Source organism: Centroberyx gerrardi, chromosome 13 (genome assembly GCF_048128805.1).
Source record: "Centroberyx gerrardi isolate f3 chromosome 13, fCenGer3.hap1.cur.20231027, whole genome shotgun sequence".
Taxonomy (NCBI): domain Eukaryota; kingdom Metazoa; phylum Chordata; class Actinopteri; order Beryciformes; family Berycidae; genus Centroberyx; species Centroberyx gerrardi.
The window spans coordinates 26,054,011-26,067,791 of record NC_136009.1 but is presented as its reverse complement, the minus strand read 5'-3'; the positions used below and the strand labels follow the sequence as shown (position 1 = coordinate 26,067,791).

Genomic DNA, 13,781 nt, shown 5'->3' with positions numbered 1-13,781 from the left:
AATATATCCTTTGGTCGGAAATAAGTAGGGCCGGTAACAATGGGGCTCGTTACTTAAAAACAGTGATCTAGTACTCATTACTTATTTTGAAGTTATGCTATTACTTTACGTTTCACTCCCTGGGAGAAATAATTTGTTACACGATTACTTGGTATTATTTCCCATTACTCATGCTCTCTTGCCTTCACAAATAAGGATAATTCAATTGACTCGCGTGTGTGTTTATGTGAATGATCAGGGAATCCAAATATCGATGACATTTAATGTTCTTGCTCAATAATAACCAAAGTAGTAAGAAAAGTTTTATTTGGAGAAAGTACATTTTTCGGCCATTTATCATCAAGGCTTGCTCAGTGTGACTAACTATGACTAAAACAAAACCAAACAAAAGTAACAACTTATTTTTTTTGATTGATAACTCTAATAGCATTACAGAAACTGCATGTTTTAGATAGGACTTCTAAATAAATGTATACAGTATAGGCTATACATATAATTTAGTCTGTGTTATGATGATAAAAACTAAAAGATCAAATTTGGACTCACTTAGGTTAAGGTATGGCGAGTGACCCTACCTTTCCATACGCAGCTGTTTGAGTCATTCATTTTGGGCGCCCACCTTATAATTCCGATGTTTTCCTACAGCACTTGAACGCAGCACATGACCATGCATTAGCTCAGCAGAGAGAGAGAGAGAGAGGGAGAGAGGGATTGGGAACGAGAGAGGGAAGGAAGGAGAGAGAAGCTAAACAGGTGGTCTGAAAACACACCGAAAACAATGTCGTCCGGCGGGGAAAGGCGGAAAGACCTTTAGTTCTCGTCTCCATGAAGGAATACCAGGATACCCGCGGACCCGAATAAAACAAAACCCATGCTCCTACTTTCTTTTCCGACGGATCTCTCCTCCTTCTGTCGGTTTTACTCCGAATCTGGGCAAGATCTCGGATACTAAACCATGAAAGTCACGGTGTGTTTTGGCAGGACCAGGGTGGTGGTGCCGTGCGGGGATGGGAATATTAAAGTCCACACTCTCATCCAGCAGGCTGTCATGAGATACAAGAAGGCTATCGCCAAGGTAAGTCGCGGTCACTTTTTTTGTTTCCTTTCGGCTTTTGTTTTCCTGGAAACAATGTTGCGACGTTCCGGGGCTTTGCACGCGCACTCAATATGGCGCAAACTTGAAACAAATGCAAAGGAGAGAGGGGAGAGGTGTCTGTTTTGCAGCCTTCGGTTCGCTCTGCGCATTATTTCTTCACTTTCTGGTTTTCTACCCGCTCCTCACACATAATATTCGCCGTGTGTTGTTGCTGCTTTCAAAGAAAAGCGCACCGCCATTGTGGTTCTTCTGTTTGTAAACCCACAAAACTTCCTTTGGGATTTTAACAGTGGCTGCTCTCTGGTTTGCTGCAGCCTCAGAACATAAAATAGATGTTATTGAAGATATTTTGCACGAGCACACATTTGGAGACTTCATAATCCGGTTGTAACGCCTCCATTCATGCCTCTGAAAGTTGCCAGCAGAGATTAGCCTACTAGCAGGTTAGCCAGCAGGCTGCAAAAGTAGGACTGCAGTCTAAGATGTAATGTTAAGATGGGATAGGCGCCTGTGCTTCCAGTCCAGCACTGAGCCATGCAGTTAGCAACTGGAAACTTCTATCAGCTTAGTCTGTGCTCAGGTTTAAAATGTATTTACACAGAGCAACGTCAAAGTTTCTCTTTGTTCCACTTATAATGAGCTCATTATGGTGGCCAGGAGGGTTAGCCAGGAGGCTGTAGCATGCAAGGGAAGACACATGATAAGACTTCAGGTTAATGAGTGATTCTTCAAATGCAAAAGGTAGGCAGAGAGGTGTAAGAGCACAGGCCTTGCAGATAAAGTCATTCTCATGTTTGGTTTTCAGCTTAATGCTAACTTCATAAATGTCAGAAAAGAAGCTTTAGCTGCAGGCTGGCTGAGCAGGCAGCAGGCCCTGCAGGGGAGAGGGGGAAACTGCAATGCCAAGCTCCAGCTGATCCTTGGAGCCTGTCCTAACACATAAATCTTTCAGAGATAAAGGAAGACTAAGAAAACTTAAAGCGTGATGTCCAGATAGCAGGAGTGGATTTATGCATTACTTCAGTGCAACAACCCGCTTTATGTTTAAGATTCTCTCTGAGTGGATGAGATAAGATGAGACCGGGGGCACTTAGGGACAAGCAGGATCATTTATAAAAGAAAATTATTTTCCTTCATCCTAGATTACATCTTACATTCATTTCAAAAGCATAATTAAAAAGAACACATTTTAATACCTTTTGGATTGTGATAGAAATTAGGTTTAACTTTTGTTATGTAACAAAAAATGAAGATGATCAATGACCCCCACTGATTTTTTTTGGCATCCAGATTATTCACAGCTTGGATGCAGCCATAAGCACACATCCGTGCATAAGAACCGTTTTATAAATGAAATCAGTATAACCTGACCTTCAATCATTTACCTTCACATTCAACCTTTCTGAAGCATGTGCTCCTAAACAATTTCAATCCTGTATACACCGTTTTTGAAAGTAAGATACACATGTATGTTTAAGAAGCTAGGCAGGTATCATGAATAAATAATGCTTTGCCCTGCTATGTGCCAACTTCAAGGCCGTCTCTTTTTGTTTTAATGATCGTAACCTAGAAGACATAGCGCATGTCCTTTTGAATTATTCAGTGTGAGCTGACAGCGGAGTGCTGAAGAATATCCCTATCCCTGTGAAGTTGAGAGGCAGGTAAAGTGTTGGTAATAGCTCAGCCTGCAGAAATACCCACCCTGCTTGTATTCTTAAGATACTAACTCTCCTTTGACTGCATGCAAATGGGACTCCTCTGTTGTTCTGGTCTTGCAAGAGAAAGGAAATGTGTCTGTTCTTCCTCAAAAGATTCAGGAAAAAAAAGTGGCTGGAAAGTCAAATGATGTAACATCTACAGCAGCAACGGTGGAATATTTTCATAAGTTGGAAACATGCTTGTCAGGCTTTAGTCCATTAACAACTGATCTGACTTCTTTGTGTTGAAGCAGTGAATGTAAGTGCTGCAAGAGCTCAAATGTCATTTAAGACTGTGTTGCGTTTGATAGGATCCTGTGTATGCAATAGATGATGTCACCCAGGCTGATCGCTGTTGGAATTGATTATCTTGGTTGGAGGATAAACATCCACATCAAAACCCTTGTAGGCATACTAAGTTAGTTATGAAGAGTATCTATGAATATCTATTAAGTCATCATCATGTCTTTCCAGCTTACTAAGACTAGGTTGTGACAGAGCTTTTCGCTTTGACTTTCCATTTCCAACAAACCAAGATTTTCATTCAAAAGTGAGACATCTTCCAGTTGAAAAACTCTTACAAAATTAGTGATGGCATTTTTAAGTTTTGGTATTTTTTGCAGGTACGTAACTTAAGTCCTTGGTTGACAATATCCAACACTTTCAGAGACTTGATCCTCTCTGTATTTTAGAAATATTTACTTATCTTTGATATGAGGTAATGAATTTATATCAAAAATAGATATGTTTTGGAAATGAACTCTTCAAATATCTTGCTACCAGCTGACACAAGCACTGCATCTGTTTAGAAGCTCAGATTACTGTAGTAATACACACGCTCAGAAAAAAATGCTTTGAGTTTATCAGCAGGATTTAGGAAAGGGCAAAAGTCTGGAAAAACGACTTTGGTGCCGTTTAATGCCAGGAGTGAATTGTGCCTGTGTGCTGGAAACGAGGCCACAAATCAAACTCTTATTATGTACGCTGCAAGCTTTGATGTAAATAAACACCCAGAGCTCCTCTTGAACTCCTCACCCACAACAGAACACAAACCGCCTCAAAATACAACACCCTGGTCGTCTAGTCGGCTCGGGTCTGCGTTTATTGCTCCCGTCCCCACCCGGCCCGCTTTTCATCCGGCCGTCATGGTCGGGCATTTTCACCTCAAGTGAGTGTGTGTGAGGAAGTGTTTTGGTCACGGATGTTGTCTTGAGGATCACGGCTTTTAGGTCAGCCGGCCTTAATAAGGAGCCCAAATTTAGTTTGGGTGTTTTTCCTGCCTTTTGGATGGACCTTCGGGTAGCTTCCCCTGTCATTAGAGAGGAATGCTTCCTGCAGAGAGTCGCAGGCCGAAAAAAAAAAAAAAAAATCCACCACGAGGGCCTTAAGTTGTCTCATAACTGTGGAATTAGAAGGACGAGGAGGGTAGGAAGGACAGGTCCGACCCTGTTTTTTTAAAAAGCTCTTACGCATAAATTTGACTTGACTGGCGAGAGGGAACAGCGTTAACAGGATGGCTTCAAAACTTCTGAAAGCCTCGAGAAATAAAGCGGTGTCAGATTATCCTCCGCTGCACTTTTTCCTTCCACAGATCATGGGGTATAGCTCCTCGGTAATGTTGACCTATTTGACTAAGTATGGCAAGTGTTTAAAATGACACCCTTGCATGGAAAACTGTTGGGGAAATTGCACGCTCCAAACCCCAAAGTGACACACGAGCCGATGGCGCGGCCGAAGGAATCGTGAGAATGGTTTCCTCTCGACTGTCTCTAATGCTCAGAAAGCTCCTGTGGGATATCAGGTGTCTGAACTGTCGTGTCCACACCATCAGACGGCACATTTCCATCCACAGCTTCACACTGCTGGAGTTTCCTCTGGAGGACTCTGGGCCGCTGCAGCAGACAGATTTAACATGACTTTGACCTGATGCAAACAATAGGAGCAGGTGTGTTTTGGTCTGCTTTCGCGATTGGCTCTTTTGTGAGACACATGGCAGAAAATAGCCCTGTCCCACGCTTACTTCAAAGGTTGAGTATCGATAAACCAATGCTAACTTTTGGTATCTAATGATTTTAAGGTATTCAGAGTTTCAAAACGATGCTTTACACAATGAGAACTGAAATTTTCTTCTAGTTTTTGGGGAATTCCTACAGAGGAAACCAGTTGAACATGATGTAATACTATTGAGAAAAGAAGATGGCATGTACGAATCTTAAACAATGAATAGTTTACTCTGTTGTGTAATGAAATGTTCTTTCATTCAACAAACAACGATATTAGAGAAAATGTTTTTAGACCCATTGTCGAACTTGAAATGTCAGAGCTCATTTCGTGTCGAAAAATCTCCAAAGATACGCAGAAACCCGGCCGATCGAGCTGAAAAAAAAAATCCACTGAATCTGAGCGATACTGTATTTGACTGATGACTAGTGTGTGCCCTCCGATCTGACAGCCTCTTTTTAATCCTTTTCCGATGTCATTCTTTCATGTGCTCTGGCCTCAAGATATTATACAATCCATTACACAAACGACTGTTTTTAATGAGCGTGCAACAGCCTTTGATCGCGGACAGGGCCTCGGGATACACAGGCCTACATGCAACGAGAGGAAACCGCCGCTGTCATGGTCATACGCACGGGGATCCATACCGGCTAACATGTGCACCGCCAGAAACCTACCACATCCTCCAAGGAAAAGATTTCTGAAGTTGGTCCCAGTTTGTTTCAAAAGTGGGACGCTATTGCATGCATTAAAGAGACAGAGATTGAACACCACATCATTGGCCATTTGGTAGACACTTACCCAAACTGCCTCACTGCATCATGAGTGTTTACATTTTGAGTGTGGGTGGCCACAGTGGGAACAGAAACCATAACACTGGCAGTGTTGGTAGCATGCTTTACCCACTGAGCTACACAGGACCACAAGCATCTTCCGAGTGTTGAGTTTATTTCACCTCTTTTGCAAAAATCCAGGTCTCTGTTATCTCAAGGCCTAAAAAAAAAACGTCTTTGATCTGTCTCCTCTCCTCTCTCTCTCTCTCTCTCGCTCACCTTCATACATCTCTCTGGTATTGCTGAAGTAGAGTTAATTGGTGAAATAACAAAGGGATCAAAGCGTTCATCTGGTTCGTGTATTTCATGGAAAGAGTAGACCGTTATGACAGACAGTTGAACTCTGGAGCATTTACTTGTTTAGTTCGGTTTATTTGGGCAGGTTGAGCACAATGCCATTCGAACTCCAAATAATCCCTCCTCCGAGCGCCAAATAACGGCACCGAGACGCCTGAAAATGCGATTCTCAGTCCTCTCATAAGAGAACTGCGGTGCTGTTTGTTAGGAGTGAGGACGTGATGCAGGAAACGACCCAAAATGCAAAGTTTTAATGGATGGAAGGAGATGGATGTTGACATCTGATAACCAGCAGTTCCTCGTGCTTGGAAAGTCCAGCAGAACAAAATGAACCGAGGGCAAACCGCAGTCTGGACTGATGCTCATATTCAGATATTCCTTCATGTGTTCCTAACTGGTTTGAACACCAGACACGGACAATTATGGCAAAAAGAGCAGACAAGTCCATCATGTTTAACTGAAGTTACAGGGACTGGAATTGGGTTTGTTTTGTCTTCCTCCGCTGCCAAACTCTCTAACCTGGCAGGATGACAGTTCACCAAAACTCTGTCCAATAAACGAGCTGCTTGTGAGTCCATGTGACTTTTGTTTAGAAGTCCTGGTTTGCTCGAAACTGGGCGGTGTGAATCTAAACAAACCAAATACAAAAATGCAACCAAGGAAACTTTTCCACTATGGCTCAGAAAACTAAATCTAAGTGTAACTGCACCCTCGGTGTAGGTGCAGTAGATCTGCCCCATGTTGTGATTTAAAGACCAAAGAATTTTACACCTCATGTGTTTGATCCTCATGTCACCAGGCTGTACCCAGCCAGGGGCTCCTGCTTCCAAAATGGGCACAGCGCTGGATTAAAAGCTTCGCTGATGATCCCCGGGCCACTGACTGTGCCCTTGACCACACTGCTGTGGAAACCTGCCCCAAAACATGACCTGGCACTGCATTCATTTCCTTAAGAAGTCAACTTAGCGTAAACTACCAGTCAAAAGTCTGGACACACCACATTTTTCTTTATTTTTACTATTTTTCCACATTTTAGAATAACAGTAAAGACATCAAATCTATGAAATAACACAAATGGAATTATGCAGCGACCAAAAAAGCGTTAAACAAATCCAAACTATCTTATATTTTTGATTCTTTAAAGTAGCCGCCCTTTGCCTTGATGGAAAGACAAAGGCTTTGGAAAGAAATTCATACAAAGGATCAACTTCACTATTTATATTTGTCTAAGAAACACATTTCAAGCATTTAAGCAGAAGCCTTTAGATCAAAATGGCTTTAAGAGAATGAAAAACATAGTACATTCAGTCAGGTGTGTCCAAACTGTTGACTGGTAGTGTACACTTAAAAAAAAATGAAAGGAAATTAGTTTTGTGATGCTTGCTGAATGAAATTGCAGAAAATATCCTATTAAATCACAGTGACAACATACATTTTGCAGATTTATTTTGCGTTCTGCATTAAAAACAGGCACATACAGACTTAAATAAAACGTTCCTCCTATTTCCAAACCTGCTGTATTACGTTGCTGTTCAGGGCTTAAATGGACCAGAAACAAAGGCAACAGAGGACACTGGTCTTGATCATCAAGAATTTAAGCATTTTGATAAATCACTGGCATTACATAAAGGGTTTTCAACAACCGTCTTATACCATGTGTTTTTACAGCGGGAAAGAGGATTGCAGTCAGCAGCGGCAAAGTATATAATTTTTTTTTCTTGGCTTATGAGACATTCTGCACGTTTGTTTTTGCTTTCCGCTACTGATGACGCTTGCACTACCTTGTTTCCCACAGTGCTTCTTTGCTGCGCTATGCATTTTGGATGGCTGTTTTTTTTTTTTTTTTTTTTTTTTTTGTTACACCTCAATTATGCTGCTTCCCTGTGAGGGATTTACATAAGTGAGCTGTCATCCTTAGCAGCGTTTGACATCACGATGTTGATGTGATAATGAAAACGCCACTTTAGTCGTCTGCCAGCGGGTTTTCCCAGGAGGAGCGAACATGGCACGGAGTCATTAGCAGACCTACAACAGCTGTTTGGGCCTGTTAATGGAGAGAGAGATGTGATCTCCGCTGAAGTGGGAGGCTTTAAAATGCTGACTGCGGCGCTTTCAGACGCTGGGAACGTCGGCGCTCTCCTTTTTTTTTTTTTTTTTTTTTTTGTTCATTTACATTTTAGACGTTTAGCTGATGCTCTTATCCAGAGCGACTCACAATGAGGGCAACAGTAGAATATGATGAAATTCTTGACTGCATTATTATAAGGAACCAATATTAAGAAGTGCAAGGATCAAAGCTCCAGCACCTTGACAAAAGATATAATAAATATTCCTGGGTTCCCTAGAATATTATTGGAGAACTGCCAAGAAATCTTGTTTTTTAAGGTTTAATAGTTCTTATGTATACTATAAGGTTAATGGTTGAAATACAGATTGTGTTTCAGGGGTGGGGCATTTTTTATGCATTTTAATTCTTTATTTATTCTCTCTTCTTATACACTTTATTATCTCTTTGTTTGTGTTATTCATCTTATCCTGTATTTCTTATCTGATGTCTTATCTACCTTGTTGTAAAGCACTTTGAATTGTCTATGTGTATGAAATGTGCTATATTATAAATAGCCTGAACTTGCCTTGCCTTGCCTTGCCCCTGGCATTTTCAACATGTCTGTTAGTCTGGTTTGGGACAACACACACTTGTTTCTTTTCAACACAGCATATGCCAATAGCCACACATAATGACACTACGTAATGTTGTTACCGACGCATATGTTGCATAGAAAATGAGGCTAATCCCAAAGCAGGCGCACAGATGCTTTAGAAAGCGACACGTCCATTTAAAGAGAGCGCAGGAGATGAAAACGGCGAAGGCATTTTCAGATGAGACGGCGATGCCCAGTGAAACCCGTAGGAGCCTCGATCATAACACTTCATGACACAGAGTGCTTAAGTGGTTTACAGAGTGCTATGCAAACAGATTACTTGAAACCCTGGCGGAGATCCAGTCGGCCGAGCGTCGGCACCCCGACCGTGTGCGCCGAGCCCGGCTATGTACGGCGCCGCGGCCCCCAGGAAGCCCTCGTGAGAAACCAAGTAGGCCAGTGATTGACAGCACCCTATTTCTGGATGACGGACACTTCAAAAATCATCACTAGGACTTTTGATGTGTGCCTGCGTCCAAGAGTGGTGTTTCGAGGTCAAGTCACTTTTTCCCCTTCGTTCAGCTTTAGACTTTCTTCCATAAACAGAGGAAGCTCCCGAATGTAAACTGGTGCAGAGAAAAGGGACGAGGGAGCTTGTTTTTTTTTTTTTTTTAGCTTTTTTATGATATCGGCCCTGCTTTGCTCTGACTTTATTGAACCTTTTTGTCCATCTTTGTGGAGCCTGACTTTCCGCTGGACAGCACCCAGACAGTTTATTTATGAAGGAGATTCTTAGCGTGTCTTCACAGAAGTGTGTTTGTGGAAAAGCAGGGTGTGTTGCTAAGACCGGTGGTGTGTTTTTGTCCACTCTGGCAGGCGAGCATGATGGGAGAAAATGGTCATTTGTAGAAGTGTGTGTTCCAGATGATTTGGCCTCTCTCAAAGAGATTTAATGACTTGCGATATGGCTATGAATTAATGTATAATGTTTTTTTTCCAAAATCAGATATTCACCAATTGAAAATACGTGACACCTACTCCGACAAAATGATTGCTGGCATGAAAGTAAAACTCACTAGCCAATATTATTGAAGTTATTAGCAATTTGAGCCCATTACTTACAGAATAGTATAATTATTTGTGTTGGGCCCACTGCTTAGTATTCATCTCGGTCCTTTTTTCTTAAACTCAGCTCAACTCGGCTCAGGTTGAATTTACTCAGGAGTCTTGTGGTTTGAGTCACAGCAACATTTAAATAGTCTCTCAACTGATAGTTATACTAAGCCAGCCAAGCATAACTGGGTAGTCATCAACTTTCTCCTATAATAAACATGGAGGTTACAAATCCCAGACATTGTCTCCATGAGGCTGCACAGATGAACAATGTTCTCTTTGGAGCTGGTAATCGTACAACGGTGGCACAAGTATGGAAAACACTTTACAATTACCTTCTTCTTGTGTAATAAACTGTGTGTTAAAGGAAATGCATTCCAGGAGTTATTTTATGATGAAGTGATGTAATTTTACTTTTTTGGTGAACCCACTTTCCCTCAACCTGCCTCGTCTACTCAGACTTCAGTTACTGATTTCCTTCCTTGCAGAGTGAGTTTTTCCAGTTGAGAAAGAGTGACTCGTGCCCCTCGTCTTGTGGCTGCATTGCATTCTGGTCTATTTAGGCTACTGTCAGTGGAGAAACTCTGCCTCTTCTACGATGGATTTCTCCCTGTATGATTGTTGAACGTCTCTCGGTGCAAAATGGCGGCTCTAGAAAGAAGCCCTCGCTCTTTGATTCTGAGGGACTGACACCAAAACCTGACGTTTACCGCTGATGTTTTAGATCGCTGAAACATTTTCTGCTATCAAACTCCATTGTAGCTGCTGGAAATATCTCAACATGACATCACATTGTCTACATTTGGCATTTATCAGCAAGAAAAATACACCACCAAACAACAAAATAGGCCCAGAAATGCAGATTACATCACCAATAGCTGTGTTTTAACAGTATTAAAAAACTTGATACATATACATAATATACATGCAAGGGTGTAACTACAGCCAAGTACAAACATTTAATGTTATGCACTTTGAACTTGCATTGTCGTACACCCGTGACAGCGTATTATAAATTAGGGAGAAGTACTTGCACAGCATTATTATGTACTTGCAGCACTTTTCCTACATATTGCATAAACAGGTTAATACACTGGGAGAAAGCAATTTTGAAGTAAAGTGTTGCTGAACTTAGTATTTTTGCCAGGTGATGGTTTTGCCAGTTTCAAGGACTGAAAGTGTAGAGACCACATCGGCTTCGTTTCACATCATTATAAATGGGTGCCAGGGTGGCTTAGTGGTTACAGAGACCGTCCCGTAGCTGAAAGGTCACAGGTTTGTTTCCTGCAACACCCAGTGTCCATAAAACAGCCATGTGCCCTGCCGAAGTGTCCTTGAGCAAGACAGAGCGTCAGCTGAATGTAAAATGAATGTGCTCTTGTTTCCAGCTGCGGCTTGCAGGGACACTGGCCTTGTTCGCCAGCCTGAGTGACTCTTGTCAACCCAACACACACACACACATAAACACACACAGACACATACTATCTGAAATGTCAAGGACTGTGTGTGGAGCGCCGAGCACAGGGAGAGGATTGTCTCTGAGGAATGTCTGGACATTGAATAAACAGCAGCATAGCTCAGATACACTGTACAGCTGAGCAGCCTGATACAGTCAGGAGATCTGATTGTGTCTATAAGGGCCTCATTTTCTTAGCGATCTGTTGTTCTCATCCTTTGTGCCATGGTGGCTTATTCTTTCATTTTTCGTCTTGTTTTATAACCCCTTTGTTTTGCTGCTGGTTTATTATTTGCCTCTCCGTCTCTCTGCAGCTGGAATTCCCGCGAGACGCTTCATGCCAGAGTCTTGAAATTTCATTTTTATTTCCCCCCCCCATAACTATTCCCGTCGTTCTCACCCAGCTGTTAATTGGCAACGGCTAAGCGAGAAAACTAGTGGTTCAGTGATGCAGAGAAACAAAGTGCAAGGCTTAGCCCGTGAGTACGTTCGCTGTGGAAACCCAAATGCACACGAGAGGAATGGAGGTCCTGCATTAGCATAGTCAAAATGTTTGGAGTGCGGTGATGCACAGAAACAAAGTGCAAGGCTTGGGTTGGCCGTGGAAAACCAAATACTGTTCAGAGGAACGGAGATCCTATATTACCATAGCCCAAATGATTTATGAATGTAGATTAATGATGTCCCTTGAAATTGAATTCAGTACTTAGGCTGATGAGGCTTTGTCTGCTAAATATAGGACAGGCCAGGCGAGAGCTCTGCCTTTGACAGATAGATGATGATTGGCCTTTGGGCAGGGCAGAGGCATTGTGGGGTGGGGGTGGGGGGGGATGATGGGGGGTGAGCCTCATCTTTCAGCCATGAAATAGAACTTGGATCATTTGGCTGTGGCTATACCTTGGTTGGTATGTTAGTTTAAACCAAATGCCGACCAAAACAGGCTTCTGTGGTATGGTGATGATGTTGATAATTAAAAAGGAGGAATATCAACAATGTTCCACATAGTTTTTCTTTGTTCGTTTTTTTGACGACAGCAGATATCACCGTTTAACAACCACTTAGCCCTAACCTATTTAACGTGTTGATATGCGCACAGTGGGTTTAACTGACAGTTCAGTTTCCCTTAGTTTATGACGGCTCAAAGAAAGGCTTTGATTCCCTGCCGCCTCCGCGATGCCAAGCCTTCATCCTCTCTGGGTGTGTTTTTGACACGGCCGGTCTGCACTTGTCAGAATGCAGCCTGCGCATTCAAATCTAAACTGGTCTCTATTCACACTGGTGAGCAGTGTAAAGCACAACAGAAAGACCGTCTCATAATGGGGAAATCGCAGGTTTGATTCGCCGCGACATGTGCCCATCCCTTTTGAATCCGTCTTTGAGCCAGATGCTGAACCTGTACTTTTTCCATGGAATACCGCTTCAGGCTTCCCTTGACCTCTGACCCCTGGTGAAAAGAATATACATTTGTATGTCTCAGAGAGATGCATATATATATATATACAAATTCGTAACTTTACTGTGTGCAAAATGGGAGTTGCAGTGCTTCAAAATAAGGGTCCCAATTGAAGTGCAGGGTTTGATAGCTTATTGTTTGTAAGCTTTAAGTATGTGTGAGAAGCTGTTCTGTTAAAGCTATAATATGCAACTTTGTAGTGTATAAAAAGTCCGGCCCTCGTCCCCATCAGCTGGTCAAGGTCAGCTCCAACACTTGTCATCCATCTTGATAAGCTGTCTGATGAAATATCGATATCCAGCATGTTTTTGAACGGGTCTCTTTTGCTGCACGTTGTAGCTTTGCTGTAGTTTCTTCTGTTAATGGCTTCCTCTATTGTTGTTGTTGCTATGACCTTGATAGCCACAACCCAGCTACTGTTGGCCACGCCCACAGCAAATGGTATATGCCCCAAATGTCCCAAACAAGCCAATTTTAGGCAAATGGAGGGATTTAGGCATGTACACACAGGATCACCCACAGACAGACAGACAGATAATGCATAATATAGCTTATGTTTTGTCATTACAAGGTGAAAAAAAGCAGGATATTGTAGCTGCCTTTCTGATCACAGTGCTGTTTAACGTTGAGTGGAGTGTAAGACACGTCCACACAATTGAATTCCTGTAAAGAAATCCCAGCATAGCTTCCAGTTCCTCTCAGCTGGCGACGCTGTGTGAGCCATACACGCTGCTCGACAGGAAAAACCTCTTTCCGGATGACCAGTCGATGATGCAAGACTCGATGTATCTGCCCGGCGTCCCGACCCGAGCTGCCAGGAAGCCTGCAACACGGAGCGTGTTTCTGCTTCCCCCGCCCGCCAACTCCAGCTCCTTGTGTAGACTTCGGCTCCATTAGTGTTTACCATCATTTCTAGCTCTGTAAACTTCCCTCATGCACTTACGCCACTACAGAGAGATTATATTGAGCTACAGATCCACATCGGGGCTGACGATGTAAACACTGCTCACCCCACTGGTTGTCTAGTTTATTCGTCTTCGCGTGACGCCAAATTGTTGCCTGTCAGACAAGTTTGGCTAAACAGAGTGTAGGATGCAATTAAGACTGCCACCATGTCTGCCTCTCTGCAGCTTGCAGGATAAATGCAGCTTGATCTTCAACACAGTCAAACTCCAATCATGTGACTGGAGCAT

At 42.6% G+C, this 13,781-nt stretch overlaps 2 protein-coding genes across 7 annotated transcripts in view; one reads left to right on the top strand and one right to left on the bottom strand.

Moving 5' to 3' along the window:
* The window catches only part of crema (cAMP responsive element modulator a), a 492,677-nt gene that overhangs the window by 41,619 nt on the left and 437,277 nt on the right, over positions 1 to 13,781 (bottom strand). The window lies entirely within an intron of this gene.
* The window catches only part of pard3ab (par-3 family cell polarity regulator alpha, b), a 272,576-nt gene continuing 259,502 nt past the window's right edge, over positions 708 to 13,781 (top strand). For all 6 annotated transcript variants that reach the window (XM_071906610.2, XM_071906609.2, XM_071906608.2 and 3 more), the window contains exon 1: positions 708 to 1,075. In XM_071906610.2, coding sequence (XP_071762711.2) covers positions 956 to 1,075 — 120 coding nt within the window. In that variant the 5' untranslated portion in view covers positions 708 to 955. The remainder of the gene's footprint in view (positions 1,076 to 13,781) is intronic.